At 56.8% G+C, this 20,560-nt stretch overlaps 1 protein-coding gene across 9 annotated transcripts; it reads left to right on the top strand.

The window, feature by feature from the left end:
- Window positions 1–4,465: 4,465 nt before the first annotated feature.
- KIFC3 (kinesin family member C3) lies at window positions 4,466–20,402 on the top strand. 9 transcript variants are annotated; one of them, XM_030227567.2, is made up of 21 exons: window positions 4,466–4,557; window positions 5,353–5,467; window positions 7,109–7,254; window positions 8,386–8,524; window positions 10,704–10,900; window positions 13,030–13,095; window positions 13,535–13,678; window positions 13,763–14,002; window positions 14,213–14,386; window positions 14,516–14,663; window positions 14,750–14,880; window positions 14,972–15,083; window positions 15,207–15,388; window positions 15,465–15,569; window positions 15,792–15,922; window positions 16,505–16,628; window positions 17,077–17,206; window positions 17,317–17,546; window positions 18,201–18,335; window positions 18,683–18,791; window positions 19,266–20,402. In XM_030227567.2, the coding sequence occupies exons 2-21, from the start codon at window positions 5,383–5,385 to the stop codon at window positions 19,289–19,291; spliced, it is 2,754 nt and encodes a 917-aa protein (XP_030083427.2). In that variant the 5' UTR covers window positions 4,466–4,557; window positions 5,353–5,382; the 3' UTR covers window positions 19,292–20,402. The 9 variants fall into 9 exon arrangements, with proteins under 9 accessions (XP_030083427.2, XP_030083428.2, XP_018770392.2 ...); XM_030227568.2 differs by having other exon boundaries at window positions 4,476–4,557; window positions 5,305–5,467; XM_018914847.3 differs by lacking the exon at window positions 4,466–4,557 and adding an exon at window positions 4,782–4,888.
- The last annotated feature ends 158 nt before the right edge of the window (window positions 20,403–20,560 follow it).

The raw sequence follows: 20,560 nt of genomic DNA, 5'->3' as shown, positions 1-20,560 counted from the left end.
TCTTTGGAGGGCACTAAAAATAAATGGGTTTGCTGAGAACTGAATCTGTTTCTTAAAGAGATGGCTCCCCTCCCTTCTGACTGTGCAGAGGAAAGCCTACCTTTGCACACCCTGTCACCAGTGTCACCCAGCCAGGGGAACAGGCTCAGTGTCATTGTGGGAGCTTGGCTTCAAGGAGAAAATGAGCGCCAGAAGTAGTAAAATTCTTAAAAGGTTCCAATTGCCCACCTGCAGCTTCTATCTTCAGACATTTCTTTAGTTAGAAAGAATTGCAGAAAGCACCCAAGGTCCCAAGTGGAGGGTCCTAAGGATGCCCTGTAAGCACTGGCTGGGGGAGTGCTGGTGGGCTCCTTCCAGAGCAGGAGGATCAGGATCTCCTCCTGGCATGCAGCCATCTGTCCAGTACAGCCAGAATTTTCATTTGCTGGTTGAAATAGCCGGGATGGAATTCACTTGGTGTCAAGCTGCTCCCTCTCTGGGTCTGCTCCAACCAGCAGGGGCATCCCCCAACCAGCAGAGAGGGTTTAGCCTCAGCAAGGACACCTCGTGCTTATTCTTAGCCTTGTTTCTAAGAAGTGCTTTATAAGCAGGAGCCTGTGTTGATTAATGCCATGAAACATTAATGACTTAGGAGGTGAGCTGCAGTCCTCCCACAGAGCAGCTCCCCACTCCCCAGCAGCCAGAGATGAGCCCAGCGCTGTTTTGTTTAGGCAAGGCACAGGCATTAAAGCCAAAACCAGGCTGTTCCTGAAGCCAGCTGAAAAATATGACAAAGACAAAAGGTAGGTGAAAGAGAAAAGGAGGCTGAGGTTTGGTTAGATGGTGTGCACTGCAGTCCGAGATAAGAAATTTGGAAGGGTGGAAGAGTCACCCACCCAACTGCTGCTACATCTCACCTGGCACTGCCCTGGCTGCCAGCACAGCAGAGGTTTTGTCTGCCTGAATGCAGCAGGTTGGAAAAAGTGTTGCTTTTCCCATTTGCTTGATATAGAGGAGATTTGCATGGGGACAGGCAGAGCTGAGCCAGGCATGCAGCAGCTCCCAGCTGGAGCGGCCAGATCCTTGGCTGTGGACAGGCTCTGGGCTGCCCTGGGCTGCCCAAACCCAGCCCAGCTGGCTCGAGGGGTTTGGCCAAGGTGCTGAGCTGCAGAGACACCACCACCAGCCGAAGCAGCATCCCAGTGTGTTGGATTTTGGCAGCAATCCTTGAAACACCCCTGCCTAGCTCCTGCTCTCCACCCAGTTCCACGCAACCCTATCGCAAGGATCAGAGCCTCGGGGTTGAATTAATGCAACTAGGGAGCTTTAAAATGAGTATTAAATTTCTCAGGAGCATGCAAAGACTTAATTAAAACTCCTGTCATTGTGTGAAATGGCAATGTAGGAATGTAGGAATGCAGGGGGCTCGTTCCTGCTTTGCAAAGCATTTCATGTCGGCTTGGCAAACCATGCCTCAGCAAAGCCGAGAAATCCCCTCACCTCCTCGAGGAGGAGCAGAATTAGAATAATGAGCTGGTTTATAATTAATTGTGCTCTGGGGACACGTTCTCACGCTGTCTGATGCTTCTGGTGGGAATTTTCTACAGGGAGCATCCCAACAGACAATAAGTTTCAGGTATCAGGTGTGCTCCCGCCTGCATTCCTAGACCAGGTTATCAGGTTGCTCCAAGGGAGAGTAGGAGGAGTTACATTTTTTCTGGCATTAGGGGGATTTTTTAGCTGTCTTACAGATGTAGGTTAAATATTTGCTCAGGGCAGAACAAACACCCAATACAAAGGGCCCCACTTGGTGATGTGTTTCGATCGCTGGAGCTTCCCTCCATCCAAGTAAAAGGCAAATTAACCTGCCTGACTTCACCGCACCACGGCAGCGATGCTTTCCAGCTACAGCACGGGCTGGGCTAAAAGCAGAGCCAAGGTCACTGTCCCCGGGCAGGGTGCCCAGTGGCGGGCTGGTGCTGTCTGCGCAGGGCAGATGTTTTAGCCCTGATGGTCATGGATGATTCGAGCCCTCCCGCTACCTGCTGGGTGCTGGCAGGAGGTGCGGCTGGCGGCCAGCCCTGCTCCTCCTTGCCGTTCCTCTGCCTGCCTGCAAAGCAGCATTTCTAAAAATACCTCCGGCGATGTCGTCAGCCGGTGCTCGCTCAGGTCACGGAGACGTGACAGCCAAGGAAAGGAGGATGGGAGCATCGCTGGGGGACCAGGCTGAGCTTATCCCAGGCAGTGTGGGTGAATCCCTGCAGAGAGGGGGGCACGAGCAGGGTCCCTGCTGCCTGCACAGGCTCCCATGTGTGCCCCCTGACCGCAGCCCCCCCGAATGTCCAGCAGCAAGTGGGCATCCCCTGGGATCCACAGTGCTCCCTTGAGCCAAACAGCATCACAGTGCAGGGACAGGGAACTGGTACCTGGCCAGCAGCGTGCAGGCAGAGCAATCCCACTTCTGGATTCCTGGAGAGGCTGTTCCTGGTGTGCTGGGCCTGCCAGAGAGCCATGCTGTCCTTGCCCAAAACAGCCCAGCAGCTGGGAGGGGTGGGTTTTGTAGTGCTCACAGGTGACTGTTTGAATAGGGCTGTTGGCACAGAACCCTTCCTGCATCTCAGATTTTGCTCCATGCTTATTCATTGAGTTATTCTTCTAAACTGGGGAATTCATGCATGTGCCTGCTTAATGTAGACTTACTTGATGTAATTGATACAACTTATGTGCTTTGCATAATTGCAATACCATTAAAAACCTGAAGCATTCAAAAGCCAGGAAATTATTTACCAGTTAAAGTAAATTACATAAACATTTATTTTACTCTTTACAGCTCATAAATGAAGTCAGCGATGATATGGCTTTACAGTTGCTATCAGAAAGGGGAAAGTAACTTTCTGTGTGTCAATATTATCCCAAACCAGCCTCAGGAGCTGCACAGATAATGGGTTACTCATGCAAATTAGACACTGCTTAGGGCCCCTATGGGTAAATGTATGTACATATGGATGTGTGTCTATAGGCATACACACCTCTATCCATCCATGCCAGGATCCATGCTGGGAATGCCAATAAAGCTCGGATGAAGGGGGGACAGGGGGGGAAGCTTTCACTGGCTGCAGGGGAATGGCAAACGCAGTGCAGAGCTGGAGGCAGCTGCCAGGCCAGAATGGCATTGGCTTCTCAGGGGCAAGTCTCTGTGCCAGGGGCATGGGGACATGGAGGTGACCTTTCACAGCCCCCTCTCTCTGGGGTGAGTGTCTAGAGCAGCTTGTCCCCCCCCACACAAGCGACTCCCTGTCACCTCTCACCATGTGGCTGGCTGGTGACAGGGAGTGGAGCAGTGTCTCCTGGGGGGTCTCTGAGGACATCCAAGAGGGACAGGCCAGGATGAAGAGACAAGGCTGAATCCTGCTCCAAACCTGGCCAGGAGTGAGCAAAAGGCTGGGACTGAGTGTGGTGAGAGGAGGTGGAGAACACACGTGGTCTGAGGGGAGCACAGCACAGGGCTGGCATCAAACCCTCCTTTCCCAAGGGATACCACTCCGGCATTCCCAGACCCACGTGGGACACAGGTCAGCCTGCCATCCGGCGGATGTGAGCCATGGGCACAGGGCTGCCACCACCAAGGATGCCAAGTTCAGCTTTGTTATGGGGAATATCCGGTACTGCCAGTTCATTACCGTGAACAAGTCATGAGTGACTCGTGTCAGCCAAACCAGCCATTACTGTGAGGGCTGCGTGTGCAATACAGGGAGGTAGATACAAATCACACCCTAAAAATGCATGTATATTATATTTAAAGTAGGATTTTCTGTTGCCTTTCCAACACCAGGGCTTTTGTAGAGGTCTTGGCACATGAGGCTGTTTTCTCCATGCCTCTGGGTTAGAAAAAGGTTGTTTTTCATGTGATATCTGTGTCCCTGGGCCCTATGAACCTGGGGTGCCAGCTGGCATTGCTCCCAGTGGATGTTTGGGAGCGGTGGGGATGTGACAGAATGTGAGGAGGCCATAGTTTGGGTAGGCGGGTCCTTGTTGTGTAGGACATCAGCGCCACTGTCCCCATGGTCCCCCAGGGTCCCCGTGATGAGTGATGCCAGGAGGGGTGCACATGTGGGGGTCAGTTATACTGGGACTCTCTGAAGAGTACCGGGCTTGGGGTGGGAATGGCAGAGACACACGGGGAGTACCCGGGACACACCGGGAGCCCCCAGCGCTATAGCAAGGGAGGGTCAGGGGAGCACGGTGGGGCGGGCCGCCCTGGGAAGGGCACGGGGAGCACCGGGGCTCCCTGCGCTTCCAGGGCTCCGGCCAGAGGGGCCGGGGTGCCCCGGGAACGCACCGGGAGCTTTCCGCAGCCGGGCTAGGCCGCCCCTCCAGAGCCCCGCGCTCCCGGAGTCGCCGCCGCTGCCCGGTGCGGGAAGGGGAGCCCCGCCTCCGCCGCCCGTCGGGGGTTTCACGCGTTTCCGTGGCAACGAGTGCGGGGCGGAGCTCGGCGCTTCCGTTACCGAAGTGCCCGGGAAGGAGGGGACTGGCCGGGGCCGTGCAGGGTGCCCTGCTGCTGTCGCCGCCCCGCGCCCGGTGAGTGGCCCCGCGGGACAACTCCGGCACCGCCGGCACCGGGGAACCGGGCTGGACCGGGCAGGACGGGGGCTCCCTTTGTCTGCGGGCTGGGAGCGCTGACACGGAGCGCCCGGGGCGCGGCGAGAGCGCGGCTCCCCGTTAGCCCGCGGCGGGCGGCGCCACCGGGACCGGCACCGGGGCTGCGCGGAGCGGGGCTGCGCCTCCTGCACCGGCACCGGGACCGCCCCGCTGTGGGTCCCGCCCGCCCGGAGCCGCCGGTCGGGAGAACAAGGGACCCTACGGTGGGCTGGGCGGCTCCGCGTCCTGTTCCCCGCCGAACGCGGCCCCGGTGAGGAGCGGCGAGTGCGGAGCGGTGTGCGCGGATCGGTGCGGAGGGAGCGGAGCGGTGCAGTGCTGGGCGGTGTGCGCGGAGCGGAGCGGGCGGTGCCGTGCAGGGCATTGTGTGCGCTGAGATGCGGTGGGTGCGGTGCCGCCCGGCTGCGGGGCTGCCCGTGGTCTCGAGTTCCTAACTCCCTAAAGTCAGCCCCAGCCCGAGGTTAGGAGGGGCCTGGAGAGGCTTCAGGAATGAGTAAATTAATTACAGACACCGTTTATGTCACATCCGCTGGGAGCACGGAGGGAGCCCGGGGCTGTCGCCTTTTCGGGAGCAAAAAACGGGATTGATGCAACTTCCTGCGGGTTTCGGGAGTCGGAGCTGGTGTTACCGTCGTGCCTTGCTCCAAAACGTCCCACTGGGATTTACAGCTGGACACTGAGACCGGCTGAGATGTCCGTCCTTGCGCTTCTCCGCAGAGGTGCTGCTGCACTCGGGACCCCCGTGCCATGATCACATCCCGCAGCGCCTGGCACCTGGGATCCGGGCCCTCCGCCGGAGCCGCCTGGAAGACCAAGGACCTTGTCCCGGACGGTGAGTACAGCACGGTGGCTTGTCCTTGCCCCTTGGGGCTCAGCCTGCTGCACTCACGCCCTGCTCACTGGGGGAGGAGAGGCTGGGAACAGGCCAGCCTGCATTTTTCACATTTCTTTCGGATGAAGGTCAAGATTTGAGAAACGGGCACTCAGAAGCAGGGAAAAGCTCTGGGCAGCCTGCTGGTGAGAAGAGAGGGCTGCCTCCATCTCCCTGCTGGCCCTTCCAAGTGGGAAACTTAGGGAGAAAGGTTAAAATTTAACATGTAAGATAGAAAACAGAGTGATCTGCATGGCAGGGTGAATGCAGGCCCTTTGCCTCTTCCCAGCCTTGGCTCCTTGGAAAGGCTTCTTGTCCCTCTCTGGCGCATGGACCCCATGGGTGAGTTTAGTTGGAGTTTGCTCTGTGGAGGCTGAGCTGCCTTGCAGACAGGCGGGCAGCTGCCTGCCCCAACCTGCAGCCGCTTGCTGGGAAACAACCCTTCCCACTTCCCTCACCAGTGGTGCTGAATGGGGCTTGGCAAAGGGGGAGGCTGAACCCCCCTATTTGAACTTCTTTTGCTCTTGGCTTCAGCATTTGCCTTCATCCCTCTTTGCTGGCAGCCACTTCTCTGGGCACAACTTCTCTGGCACTCAGGCCAGTCCAGCCAAATGCTGGTTGGCCCCAAAGCCTCCAAAACCAGGGTTTTCAGCTCTTTCTCTGCCCAACGGCTGCTGCTGCCCGTGCCGGGATGGGGAGCTCATCGCCTGTTATCCAGCACTTTGGAAACGCTCAATTTTCATGGCCTGTGCAAAATGTCATGGATAATTAGAAGCTGGGAAGAAGTCCAGAGTGATGGACTAACTTAATAAGGGCACATCTCCCTCTGGACATTGGTTCCACCTTTGGCCCAACTTCCTCTGTGTGGTTTTAGGGGGGAAAAGGCTGCATTATTGAGGTTTGATTTGTGAGCGATTGATTTTTTTCCCTGCCAGCTGGAGGAGAGATTTGGGCACCCGCAATGGTGGCAGCATTTATGGCAGACAGGTGGGGGGGCACAGGGTCCCCAAATGGGATGTAGCCCTTGCCAGCTGCTTTCCCTGTAGCAGAGGGGGACAGCCAGGGGAGAAGGCTCCTTGAGTTGATGTTTCCTTCTGTGTGGCTCAGCAGGACAGGGAAGTGCTGTCCTGGCTGCTTTTGGGTTTGGCTGCCTGACAAATGAAGGAAATATTTGGGGGCAGTGGGGGGAGGTGACGCCGTCAGGGTCCGTCTGTCTGGTTTTGGTGATGCAAGCTGGCTTTGGCAGCTTTTCCGAGACAGGATCGTAGGAAGTGGAGGAGCTTGGCAAGGGGTAGAGCTGGGATATCCCTGGTGGGGACACAGATCTGGTCCTGCCGAGGCCAGACGGAAGCTACACCCTGAATTCTCATTACTAGTCATTGGCAACCAGTCTCCGCCCCCTGGAGGGCTAATTTTTCTAATTAACATAATTAACATTTTTAATAAAAGTCATGTGCTGTCTCTGCCACGCCGTGTGGTGGCGGCAGCAGGGAGGAGGAGGAGGAGGAGGAGGAGGAGGAGGTGGGTTTGCTGAGCTGGCCGAAGGCTGTGTCTGTGCTGGGCTCCCAGGTGGATCCAGTGATGCTCTTTGCTCCATCTCAGGCCGTGGGCAGGACAGGCTCGGCGCTGGGGGCGGAGCAGGCGCCTCTCCCCGGGCTCCTCTGCTCCCTGCACTGCTTCAACATAAAATCCTCAGCGTGAGCTGGCCGGACTCTGCAAACCCCCGTGGTCTCTACCGGGCACTCCAGGTGAGGAACGCTGAGCCAGCCATGGGATGTATTGGGAGGGCAATTTTAGGGTGATGGGGAGGATGCCTTGCTGCACCCATCTGGGCCATCCAGGTGTTAGCCAACTTGTTCCCTCCTTCAGCACAACCAGTTTGTGTCTGGACCCCAGCAGCGTGTACCTCACGCAGAGCTGCTGCCTGGGTGGAGAGGGAAAAGCATCTCTGGGGAGTGAAAAGGCATCAATGGGAACAGTGTTCATAACAGAATAGCATTTTCTGGGTCACTTATGGGTCATGCTGGCAGGAGAGATCAAGGCAGAGGTGTGATAAGAAAATGCAGTGCCGTGAGGTGGTGTTTGCCAGTGGGATGGAGGAGAAGGAGGTGGAAGGGTGTCACGGCCAGGGACAGTGTCGGGACACCACATACTGGTGTAGCTGCCACGAGTTCATTCCAGGCTTCAGGCAAATCATTCAAATTCCCCTTCTTTGAAAAGAAGGAAAACACCTTATCACACACCAGCCTCAATGAATTCCCTTCGGCAAAACCCCTCTGGAGTCTCAGATGCAGAGGCACCGCAGACACGCGGCTTCTCCAGGAGGATGCCGCCGCCTCCTTCCAAATTATTCCCAAATTACTGGCATCTACCGACTATCTGCCCCTCTGCTGGAGTGAGGTTTCCCCAGCATCACTGGCCTGTGGGGTGATGCCACAGGCTCTGAGATAAGATTTAAGAAAGAAAAGGCATTATTGAGCAGGGTGAGGTTGGCTGATCATCCCCTTTTGAAAGCAGCCTTATGAAAGCTCCTTTCAGATTTCTTCTGATTTTTTGGACCTCCATCCCACAGGGCATGAGCCATGCCTCCAAGTCAGTCTCTTTCTTTTTAAGGCCATAGGGAGACAAATAGGAAATATTCAGTATAGCTGTGTGGCCAATCTGAGCAAAGTTTTTTCTGTAGAGAACTAAAACCATGATAAGTTCATTGTGTCAGCTTCTTGGAGGGAGGGTCTCCCCAAGATCCGCTGCTCTGTCTTCTGCACTTCCCGCCCTGCTCGCTCCTCCTGGCCAGCCCTGGGAAGTGCCAACTGCTGGCACCGTGTCCAGCCCGGTGTGGGCGGTCGCTGTCTCAGCTCCCTGACCTGTTTCTGCCACAGGCCCTGCGGGACACGACGTGCAAGCGGCGGGAGGAGCCGCGGCACCAGGCCCCGACCCCGGCCACGGAGGAGCCGCCCGCAGCCCCCCGTGAGCCAGCGGCAGTGCAGGCAGCCTCCACCATGAACCTGGAGAAAGCAGGTGAGGGGAGAGCAGGGTTGCAGTGCTGGGTGCTCAGGAAGAGGGATGGGATGGGATGGGATGGGATGGGATGAGGGCTTGGTATCTGCCAGTGGGTATCGAGGAAACCTCTCCTCTTTTGGGGTGCATGTAGATGTGTGGCTGTGCTCACTGTGGGAACGGGGCACAGGAGAAATCCAACACCAACCAGCTGCTGGCTGCTGATAGGGACTGATGAATTATTGAGCTGGGTGAACAGAGCAGGTGAGCTCTGATGAGCCCGCTGCTGTTTCCTCTTTCTTAAGGAAAATGTAACGTGTGTGGAAACGCTTGCAGCATGCGTGGCTGTGCCAGGATGGGGAAATCCCAAAGTCCCAGAGTTTCCTGTCTTTTTCCGTCAGGACTGAATTGTGTGAGCTTGTTAGGGCACATCTTGGGAGCTGCTCCTTGCCTGGTCCCCAGCTGCATCCCAGAGCAGCTCCTGAGGTGGGGTAGTGGCTGGGAAGGGGCAGGGATGCAGGAGAAAGGAAGTCAGGGTCTAATTGGCAGTGGTTAGAGGGCAGAGCTGAGGAGCAGGTGTCTTTCCAAATGGCTTTCTGAATTTTGCAAATTTCTGCATTTTGGAAAGCAGGAGGGTCACTGTGCACCCTGCCTGCCACACTCAGATCACGCATGGCCATCAGCACATCTGCCCAGGGGGAGATGTGACACAGAGCTGGTCAGCATCTCCTCTCCCATGGATGCTGTCACAGGAAGAAGGTGCTGGAGTGTGGAGCAAGGCATGATCTGTGGGGATTTTCCTGCCTGGCACTTTCACTCGCAGCTGAGTGTTGCAGCTCTCAACCTGGCTCTGCCTTGGGTCTCAGCCCAGGATTAGTGAGAATGATGTGTGCAGGCGTGCATTGTGTCCACAGGAGCCTGGTGCTTCCTGGAATTTTGTCTCACCCCTGCACACTCCCCAGGGGATGAAAGCTGGCCTTCCTGACAACTTTGGAGATTTCGGGGTGGGATTTTTCTTTTTTGTTTGGGTTTTTTGTGTGTTGGTTTTAAAGAGAAGATCACGGTCCTCTGCCTGAGCTGGGCTGAGCTTTAAGCATGGAAAGAAAGAAAAGCTAGCACCTGACAGTGCTGTTTTGGGGTATCCAACCCATGGCAGGAAGACAAAACCTGTTGGTCACTTCTGCAACCACTGCTGGATAAGTCCCAGGGCGTGCAGTCAGCAGCAGGGTTGGGGTTTGGTCCCAGCATTTCATTTTTTGCAGGTTACACTGCCTCCTTAACTCCATTTAGGGGTAGAAAATCTGACTCACAGACAAAAAAGTCTCTCTTTTTCCACCCAGGACATTTCCCATGAAGCAGGCAGCATTTTCCTGCAGGCAGCACAATGATTCCCAGCACCAGCTCCTGCCTGTGAAACCTCAGGTTTCTGGTGGCAGCAGCTGAAATCCACGGCAGGCAGGAAAGGGCGCCGGGCAGCCGGGATCCTGACCGTCAGTCCTGCCGCCTCATCCCACACTGGGAATGAGTCACGCCAGCTCATTGCTTCTTGGGAACTACCAGGTCATTTGGTAGGCTCTGATGTACGGCCAGGTTGGCTTCTGTCAGCACTGGTGGCTCTATTAACATGCAGAAAGTGATGTTTAAAATAATACTAGGAAGGTTAGAAAGCCAAACACACAAGGATTAGGCAATATGGCCATTCAGGGTACCTGTATAATTTAAATTTTGCTTCCATTATGTTTGTGTGTAATGACGCAGACTTTAATGACATGATCACACACTGCTTTTCCACGGGCACCTGCTCATTCAGAAGAAAGGGTGCCGGGGTGAATCAGCGTCCTGCTGAGGGCGGTTGTTATCTGAGCGAGGTAGCAGCATTTCAGTGTGTGATGGGGCTGGGTCACAGTGTGCTGGTGTGGGAAGGTGCTCTGTGCTGTGGCCTGGGATGCTCTGCTGGCAGCAGCAGATCCCTCTGGCTCCCAGCCAGCTGGACCCCACTGTTAGCCTGGCCTGCTCTGGTGAGCACCTTGGCGCTCAGGATGCGCCTCTGACACGTCACTGCACTCTCTGGCACCTGTGCAAGTCCAGTTTCCTGCGTTCCCATCTGCAGCTCAACCCCTGGGGACTCTCCATGGCTGGCATTCTGCTCTCCAGTGAGGTGACTGTGTCCTGACCAGCTCCATCTTTGCTCATGCTGCAGGAGGGAGGCTCTGCGGTGGAAAACGTGCCAGCCTGGCCACGGCCCGGCCCTTCCCCGTGATCCAGGAGGTGATGGCCTCCATGGCACATCTGCAGAAGGAGAAGCTGCGGCTGCAGGAGGAGCTGCTGGAGCTGCAGGAGAAGCTCGCTGCCCAGGAGAACAACGAGCTCTCCCTCTCTCTCCAGCTGCAAGGCCAGGTATGTAGGGGACAAGGTGATACAAAGGGGTCCATCAGGGCAGGCTGTGGCTTGGCTGGAGCTCTGTGGCAGTGAGTGCTTGCACTTGGAAGGAGTGTAGGATCTCCATCATTGAGCATCTTCTTCGCTGGGTGCTCCTGAGCACCAGCTTTGGCTGTGCCTCCTTTGGGATGCTTGCAGTCCCCAGTGACACCGCAATAGTGCTGACAAGGCTGTGTGGCTCTGTTGATATGACATGGCCAGGAGGGCTTTGGGCATCAGGATGCAGCTCTGCACCAGTCATTCATCCATCCAGCACAGGACAGCTGCTGTGGGGTCAGCTTGTTAGACTGACCAAGCAGTTTAATTTTAGTGACTTTCAGCAGGTGGAAAGTGAATGTGAAGGCACAGAATTGTCTGATGAAGGGACAGGTTTTGTCCACTGTGACACGCTCCCCCAAAACCACCTCCTGCACTGATGCAGGCACATCCTCAGCACAAGTGCTTGGGTCGTCTCAGGGACATGGAAATTTTGGCTGCTCGTAAAGAGATTTGCATGTGGCTGTTGTGGAAGCTGTTGCAGTCAGGTTCTGCTTGTTCCACGGGTGTCAAAAGGAGGAGGTAATTGTCCTGCATTTGGCTGGCATGCTCTGCATGACACAAGCGTGAGCGCAGCGGGATCTGGCCCTGCGCTCGCCAGTTCGGCAGCAGGCGCAGCCGGCACCGGCCGGAGTGAAGAGCTGGCCCAAACTTCCAAAGCTTTGGGATGGCCGGGCCACGGCTCGAGCCAGATCCAGCTGCCAAGGAGTCCCTGTCACGTCCAGAGAGCAGGATGCAGCTGGAGATGCCTGAGCAGGTAGGGGAAGGAGGAACGTTGACGTTTCTGGGCGCCACAGCACAGGGAATGGTGGGCAGGCTGCGGCGTGTGCGCCGACTGATTGGGCTGGCGGCTTTCCCGGAACAAGCCACGACTCTTTTCTTCTCAGTACCTCCCCTCCCTTAAAAATACTTATAAAAGTAACTTAATAATCTCCCTCAGTGGATATGGAAATGGGGTTTTCCCACTCAGGCGCTCGGCGCTCGCTCGGCCCCCAGCCAGAGCCAGGGAGATTTGCTGTGGAAGGAGGGGGATCCCGATCCTGGCTGGGAGCAGCCGCCGTTCCCCACCTGTAGCTGGGGTGCTCCAGCTTCCAGCTGTGCCAAATACAGGGCACATAGAGGGGCTGCCCACCCTGCTGCCATCTCTGCAAGGGCGTGGCTGAATAATTTACCAGATTAATTACAGCCCCATGTCAGCACATCTGCATTGGTTATTAATCAGCAGTTCCTAAATTATGGTCCATGGAGAGCCAGTTGCTGGCTGGTTATTGGGATGGGGCAATATCCAGGCGTGTCCCAGAGAGGGCTTTGGCGGTTTTCTGAAGTGGGGAAAGTGGGAGCTGGGCTAGGATCTGGGGGATGGTGGTCAAGTGAGGGACAGAGCAGGTGGGTAAATCTCACTATGACACAGTCCATGAGACTGCTGGCTTCACCAAGCAATCACTGCTGCTGTTTATTCCAATAACTGCAGATTTTGGGAGAACTTCACTGGTCTCTGCACAAAAAAATGTTGAAAATTTTTGAGATCCACCTGGTCTTGCAGGGAGGGCAGCCTGGTTACATGAGATGGACAGATGCCCAGATGGGGGTTGATGGAGAGCATCATCCCATGGGACTCAGACATGTGGTCTTCTTGAAGAGCTCTTGCTCCTCTTTGTACCAAGATAACTTTCCTAGAAAGAAAAATAGAGAAGGTAGAGCAAAGCTGGTTGTGAGGGCAGGACAAGGCACTTCTGACTCTTCAAACACAGTTATGGATGGGTTTGTTTTTTCCCTTCTCCAAAGATGATGCCTTTTTATTTTTTTAATAATGGTTTCTGCTAGTGCTCAACATGGACAAATTATACCCATGGTTGAACAAGGTCAAAGCAAAGCTTTCATTAATGCTCATTTTAATCAGCTCGTGTGAATCAGGCGCTCAGAGCCAGGTGGAAAATTAAAGCATAACAAAAGTGTGAGCCAGACTGGACGTTGGTGGCTGGGGCGGCACCGCAGGGTCTCCTCCAAAAGCTGCTGAGGTGCCTCGTGGTTAACCTGGTCTGTGTTGACAGGTGGAAACTCTGAAGGCAAAGCTCCTGGAGCAGGCACAGGAGATCAGCCGGCTGCGCTCGGAGCTGGTGAGCTGCCACTGGGATGGGACTGAGCCACCCTTGCCCTGAGGGACGCTGGAGCTCTGGGTCACTGAGCAGGAAGAGGGAACACAGGGTGGGCGGAGATGGATTAAACCTCCCCAGGGTCACAGTTTGCACCGTGCAGGTCAAGAGACACTGAGGAACAAAAGTGTGGGATTTTTTGTCCAATGCAATGTGGCACTGGTTGCTGTCACCCGTGGTGGGAAGTGAAAGCCCTTCTGTGGGTTGGGACTTGCTGGGGGCAGCAGGAGGCTCATCAGTGCAGCAGGCTGAGTGATTCCCAAAGGGCAGGCAGGGACTCCCTGGGAATGGCACACTGGGGGCTGTTTCATACAGTGGGCTGGGGGATCCATTAGGGCAGCAGGCTGGGGCTCCCTGGGGTGCATGGAGATTCCATGTCCTCTCCCATCCACTCCCGGCTCAGGGTGGCACGGATGCAGAGAAGCACCGGGACCTGCTGGCGGCAGAGAACGAGCGCCTGCGGCAGGAGATGAAAGCGTTGGAGGGGGAGCTGCGGGAGCTGCAGCGGCAGCAGCAGGCACCATGCCACGACTGCCCCCACCTGCAGGTGAGTCGCCGGTGGTGGCAGTGGTGGTGGCAGGGTGATGGGCACCTATGGGTGACACGGGCCTGGCTGCCTGTCCTTCACCAGGAGAACGCCGAGCTGCAGGAGCAGCTGTCCCAGCTGCAGCGGGAGGCAGAGGAGACGCGGGCCAAGCTGGTGGAGCTGGACCTGGAGGTGCAGCAGAAGACAAACCGCCTGGCTGAGGTGGAGCTGCGGCTCAAGGACTCCCTGGCTGAAAGAGCCGAGGAGGAGGAGCGGCTCAGCCGGCGGCTGCGGGACAGCCAGGAGACCATTGCCAGCCTCAAGTCCCAGCCCCAGCAGATCAAGGTGAGCTCTCCATTTTTCCTGGTTGGGCTGGATGCCTTACAGTGCCTGGTAGGTGCCCTGCAAGTGCCACCTGTGTCTCTGCCCTGAGCACATCAGCACAGCACCATGATTTCCTAAATTATCTCCCTCTGGGCCAGCAACAGCTCCATCCCAGGCCCTTCAGGTGCTGTTTCCCCAGCACACCCCATCTGTGGGTGCTTTCCCCTGCAGTACATCATCAAGACGGTGGAGGTGGAGTCAGCCAAGGTAAAACAAGCCCTGTGCGAGACCCAGTCCCGAAACCAGTACCTGCAGGAGCAGGTGGGGATGCAGAAGCAGGTGCTGAAGGAGATGGAGCAGCAGCTGCAGAGCTCCCAGAAGACGGAGGCTCAACTCCGAGCTCAGGTCTGAGTGTGATAGGTGTAAATCAGAGCTCCCCCCACATTCTCTGCCTGCCTGGTACTTGCCAGGTAACCCGGTGTGGCAGCAGGTGGGCACTCACTCATTGTCATCCCCCACTTGCTCCTCTCCCAGATCATGATGTACGAGGCTGAGCTGGAGCGAGCCCATGGTCAGATGCTGGAGGAGATGCAGGCGATGGAGGACGAGAAGAACCACGCCATTGAAGAGGCATTTTCCCGCGCCCAGGTGGAGATGAAGGCGGTGCATGAGAACCTGGCAGGTGAGGAGGGTGCAGGGGGCTGGCAGGGTTGCCTGACTGGTGTTGGGGTGTCATCATCTGCCCCTCACCCTGCCTCGTGCCTGCAGGTGTCCGGACCAACCTGCTGACGCTGCAGCCGGCGCTGCGCACCCTCACCCATGACTACAACAGCCTGAAGCGTCAGGTCCGCGACTTCCCCCTGCTTCTCCAGGAGACACTGCGCAGCGCCAGGGCTGAGGTGAGCCCCCCCGGGACCACCACCCAGCCTCCCTCCATGCGGGGTGGAGGTGCTGGGGAGTCATTGAGCCTCTGGTCTCCACTGTCCCCAGATCAGCCAGGCCATCGAGGAGGTGCACAGCACCAACCGGGAGCTGCTACGCAAGTACCGGCGGGAGCTGCAGCTCCGCAAGAAGTGTCACAATGAGCTGGTGCGGCTCAAAGGTGTGCAGGGTGTGGTGTCCCAGAGGGGACACAGGAGAGTCCCCATAAGGTGGTTGGGTTGGCTGCAGGATGCTTCAGCCCACCCTGTGTTTGATGGCTGACTCCCTGCTTCTCTCCTCCAAGGAAACATCCGTGTTTTTGGGCGAGTCCGCCCCATCACAAAAGAGGACGGGGAGGGCCCTGAGGCAGCAAACGCTGTGACCTTTGATGCTGACGATGACGCTGTCCTGCACCTCCTGCACAAGGGGAAGCAGGTGTCCTTTGAGCTGGATAAGGTGTTCCCCCCACAAGCATCCCAGGAGGAGGTGGGTGCTACCGTCCACTGCTGATGTGAGAGGGGGAGGCAGCCACCTTCCCCTCACTCTCCCCTGTCTCCCCCAGGTGTTTCAGGAGGTTCAAGCCCTGGTCACCTCCTGCATTGATGGCTACAATGTCTGCATCTTTGCCTATGGGCAGACAGGGGCAGGAAAAACCTACACGATGGAGGTGAGTTTGCTTGGCTTTGTTTCCATTTTCTCCCTTGGCTTCCCACCCTCCAGTGCCCAGTCTCCATCACCCAGACTGGTGGCCAGCTCAGAGCTGGTGTGCACCGGTGATGGTCACTGCTGCTCCACAACATCCCCCTGGGCTTTGCTTCTCCTCAGAAAAAAATACAGAATAAAATGCCAAAGTGTGTTTTTTTCCCTGTTTGTCACCTCAATCCTTCAGGGGACGGCAGCAAACCCAGGGATCAACCAGCGGGCCCTGCAGCTCCTCTTCTCCGAGGTGCGGGGCAAAGCGGCTGACTGGGACTACACCATCACTGTCAGCGCCGCTGAGATCTACAATGAGGCACTCAGGTATGGGGATGGGCAAGAAGCTTTTTTTGGACATCACCCCATGCTGCTCTCCCCCACATCCCTTCACCCCTTCCTAGGCCTCACAGTTTGTCTCAGGGTCCTGGGCATGCATTTGGCCGTGCAAGGATTTATTTTTAATTTATTTGGTGCACACCGCCCTTCCCATGAGCTCCATCGCTTACACAGGCTCCCAGCTGTGCCATCACTCCCACTTTCTGGCCCTGATGCAGCGGTGGGGGCATCCCCTTCTCCCCCCTTTCCCTGCCCATGGACACTATATTTAGGAATTTGTAACTGGGAGCTGAAAGCATGGGAAGTATTTTCCTTCCTAGTCCAGCCACAGGAGGGGAGGAGCCTGGGTGCTCATCCATGAGAATAACTGGGAGCAGGGATGGGAGCGGGGTCTGAGCTGGGTGAGAGGAGGCACATGGGAGCCAAGAGAGTTGAGGTCTATAAATAGGATGTGCAGCTTTCTCAGGGAGAGATGGCTGCTCTGGCAGTGTTGGCACACAGCCCTGAGCCACGGAATGGATGCCAGCACTCCCTTGGGATGGGAATGATAACGAGTGTCCCTTTGCCCAGGGACTTGCTGGGGAAGGAGCCACAGGAGAAACTGGAGATCAAGCTGTGCCCTGATGGCAGCGGGCAGCTCTACGTGCCCGGGCTCACCGAGTTCAGGGTGCAGAGCGTGGAGGACATCAACAAGGTGTGGGGAGATGGGGGCAGCGGGCACAGGAGGGTGGCAGCAGGGGTGCAGTGAACTGGGGAGGAGTCTTTGGTGTGTAACTCCTGGATTTGGGAGCATTTCTGAAGCCATGGGGAGCAACAGGGACCAAAATAGGTCCCTGGGTGTGATGTGACGGTCACTGTCCCATGGGATGAGCCACAGGGGGTTAAAAATAAAAGCGTGGGGCCTAGAGAGTTCCTGAGGGATTAGTGGGGTGCGGCTGTCACCGCAGTGCCCTGCCTGTCACCCCCTGCCTTTGGTGCATCACCCAGGCTGAGACCTGACAGCAGTCATTACCCTGATGGGCCAGGCACTCTGTGGGGGCTGATGCTCGGGTTACATCCCTTGTCATCCCTGGATCACAGGGGATTTGTGGTGGGACTGAGGCAGGCTGGCCTCACCCCCTCAACTCCTCGGGCTCCCCCAGGTCTTTGAGTTTGGCCACATCAAGCGGGTGACAGAGTGCACCAACCTGAACGAGCACAGCTCTCGCTCCCACGCCCTCCTCATCGTCACCGTCCGTGGCCTGGACCGCAGCACGGGGCTCCGCACCACAGGTGGGTGTCACACAGCAAACCCTCACCAAGGCACCTGGGCTGTGGCATCCCAGGGGTCTGTAGGGCTGGGTGCTGATTGCCAGCGGTGGGGTTTGGCTGTGTGTCCTCAGGGAAGCTGAACCTGGTGGACCTGGCAGGCTCGGAGCGGGTCGGGCGGTCGGGCGCGGAGGGCAGCCGGCTCCGCGAGGCACAGCACATCAACAAGTCCCTGTCGGCGCTGGGTGATGTCATCTACGCCCTGCGCTCCCGCCAGGGCCACGTGCCCTTCCGCAACTCCAAGCTGACCTACCTACTGCAGGACTCGCTCAGCGGTGACAGCAAGACCCTCATGATGGTGCAGGTAGGGGCTGGGCACCGGTGCCTGTATGCCCACAGCCAGTCACTGATTTCTGAGCCCCTCCTCGCCCCAGTGCTAAGGCAGGTGGGAGGGAGGCTGGAATCAAGGGATGGGGCTCACCCATGGGTGAGCACTCTGCAATCATGGTGCCAGTGGCAGCTCTTTTCCTGTCTCTGCACCCTAGACAAGGCCAAGGAATGGGGAATTAACTCAGAGGTCCACGATCCTGCCCTCCCTGCCTGCACATGGATGCTATCCCTATGGGCAGCATTATACAGTCTCTTTGTATATTGTCATCTCCCCATCCCCTCTTTTTCTGGGAGGATTTTAAGCTCTGGTAGCTTCTCCACCCCTGCCCTGTGACCCCCCCCCACTCCCAGCTGCTGGCACCCACACTGAGACCCCCAGGGGGGGCTGCCTGAGCCCCTGCACCTGCCATAGCTATTCCTGGCTGCTCCTCGCACTGGGGCAGTTGGTGACAGGGAATCCAGCTGGCTCAGACACTGGCTCAGGCGTGGATGGACAGGGCTAGCCTGGGAGGGGCAGGTTAATAATAGCATCTCACTGGCCAGCAGCAGCAGGTTTTCTAGGGGGGAGCCCCCGGGGTGCACAGGCAGCTGCCAGGGTGACTTTGTGCCTGCTCCTCCCTGAGCACAGGTCTCCCCTGCTGAGAAGAACACCAGCGAGACGCTGTGCTCCCTGAAGTTTGCCGAGAGGGTTCGCTCTGTGGAGCTGGGTCCTGTCTCCCGCAAGGCTGAGCTGGGCTCCTGGCCCAGCCAGGAGCACCTGGAGGTACTCAAGACACTGCTGGTGCCCTTCCTCTTCACCCTCACCCCAGGGATCCCCCCCTGTTTTGCCCCCACACGTGGTCCTCAGAGCTGCTGGATGTTCCTCTAGAGCCACCCCCATTAGGGACAATCACCCGGTGGGATGCAGGTTGTTCCCAAACTTCAGTGTCCAGCCAATGCTGCCACCTTGGCTGTTCCAAGCCCTGTTTTACAGCAGCCCCATGGTACACCCTGGGAACATTTGGACACCATTACCCAGGCATGAACTATCTGCCTGTGAGCCCATCCCCATTCCTTCCCTCTGGGGTCTGGCCTGGCCTGACCTTGGGGCTGTGTCCCCTCTCCTCCCAGGGTGACTCGCCGGGCTCTGCAGCACCACCTGGCCGGGGCCATGCATCCCCCAGTCCAGGGCAGCTCTCCAATCGCTCTGCCTCCATCCGCAGGAAGCTCCACACCTCAGGTGGGTGGTGGGGAAAGCTTGAGAGCCCAGACAGGGTCCCTCCATCCCAAGAGGCTCCAACCAACAGCCCATGGCAAAGCCTGCAGTGGGGAGTGAGCAGCTCTGTAGTCAGCTCTTTAGTTAATAGCCAATTAGCCATGGTTAGCACTTCCCCAAGAGTGCCCTGGTTCAAAGGCACTGTGATGGCTCAGGGGAGGGCAAGGGGAGGGCCATACCAGCAGGCTGAACCTCTTTCCCCTTCGATTTCAGCCTGACTTAGGGGCAGCCGTGGCTGCCAGGTGAGTGCCTGCGGCCGGTGCTGGTGGAGGGCTCTGCTTTCACCCCGCTCCCCACGCAGGGCAGGGCTGCTGGACTGTGCAGGGATGTTCCTGGGAATGCTTATGCTACCAGCTCCTGCTACAATGCCACCAGACAGGGCTGGGGCACTGGTGGCTGTGCCCCTGCCTGCTGTAACCCATGCATCTGTCCCCTCAGGGAAGCTGAGGCCAATCCCCCTGTGATGAGTGCCAGCCATGGCATCCAATCTGCTGCAGGACCCAGCCCCTCACAGTGACACAGAGACGGCTGCTGGAAGACATGAAGGCTTTGGTGCTGTTCCCTTGGCCACCAGGACCCATGACCAGAGGGTGAATGCACCTCTTACCATGAGCAGCACAGGGTCAGGGTCTCCCAGCAGCCATGCTCCCCTCTCAGAGTAGGGGACAGTGGTGCTGGGCAGAGATCTGCCCCCTCGGACGCTCAGCTCTGTGAGTTTATTTTTGCTGGACAGATGTTTTTAGCCAGAGCAGGGAGCTGCTGGGTGCTCCCTCCATCTCTCCAGCTTTGCTTTTACAAGGAGATCTAGCTGGAAGAGGTACACAGAGCCAGACCAGTCCCCGGCCCTGCCTCTGCTACTGCCACAGGGCCATCCTGGCCACAGCTCCTGCAAGACTGCATCTGGGCAGCTGCCCAATGTCTTTCAAAGAAGCATTTCCTCCAAGTTAAAAAATCCCAGCAGCTCTCTTTCCTGTCAGTTTCTCAAGCCCTGTTGTTGCATGAAGGCCCCCGGTGCTGTGCATGAGCCGAGCTGCTGTTCCTCATGGGGCCAGTGCTGCCAGGGCTCCACACTGGCTGCCTGTGGTACCTGGCACCAGGGGGGATGGAGCAGTCTCAAATGAAGCTATTGTAAAGTTATTTACCAGTTGTCTTGTCAAGAGAGATCACAGTGTGGTCGAGATGAAAGTGTTTGAAATATTTATACCTGTTTACATGGTCTTGGAATGGAAAACTAGTGGACAACAAACAAAAAAGACCCCAAACCTCCAGTCCAAAAGCCTCTTGGCTTATGTATGGGGATGGTGGTTGGCAGGGGTGTGGGAGGAGATGACACTGCCCTTGGACCTCTGAAGACCCACCTGTGGGTGCATTTCCTCCTGCTGCAAACCCCTGCTGGATGCACTGATGGCTCTTTCTACCACTCTCCTCTCGCGCTTCCACGGCGTACTCTATTTAAAAACAAAAAAGGGAAAAATAATTTAGCCTTTTGTAAAATTAGTTGTTTCTATGTATTTTAATAATTAAAAAATACCCTGTTTTGTAACAAAACTTATTTTAAATAAACTCTTAAAGCCAGTCCTCCTGCGCTGTGCTGTTCTTGAACCCTGCTTGAGGAGGGGTGGGTGCTTCTTCCCTCCTCCCATAGGGCTGGAAAAGCCCATTCTATCCTTCCCCTTCAGCTGCCCCCGGGGCCAGCCTGGCAGCACAGTCCCTACCCCATTTTGTAGCTATCA

This window comes from Serinus canaria, chromosome 11, assembly GCF_022539315.1.
Source record: "Serinus canaria isolate serCan28SL12 chromosome 11, serCan2020, whole genome shotgun sequence".
Classification (NCBI taxonomy): Eukaryota; Metazoa; Chordata; class Aves; order Passeriformes; family Fringillidae; genus Serinus; species Serinus canaria.
This window is presented reverse-complemented; position numbering and strand designations above follow the sequence as displayed.

Excerpts from the sequence above, each read along its gene's own strand:
- KIFC3 (XM_030227567.2), top strand. The coding sequence starts at position 5,383 with ATGATCACATCCCGCAGCGCCTGGCACCTGGGATCCGGGCCCTCCGCC. Across the intron at positions 15,923-16,504 it reads ATCTACAATGAGGCACTCAG|GGACTTGCTGGGGAAGGAGC; the intron begins GTATGGGGATGG and ends CCCTTTGCCCAG. Across the intron at positions 16,629-17,076 it reads GCGTGGAGGACATCAACAAG|GTCTTTGAGTTTGGCCACAT; the intron begins GTGTGGGGAGAT and ends GGGCTCCCCCAG.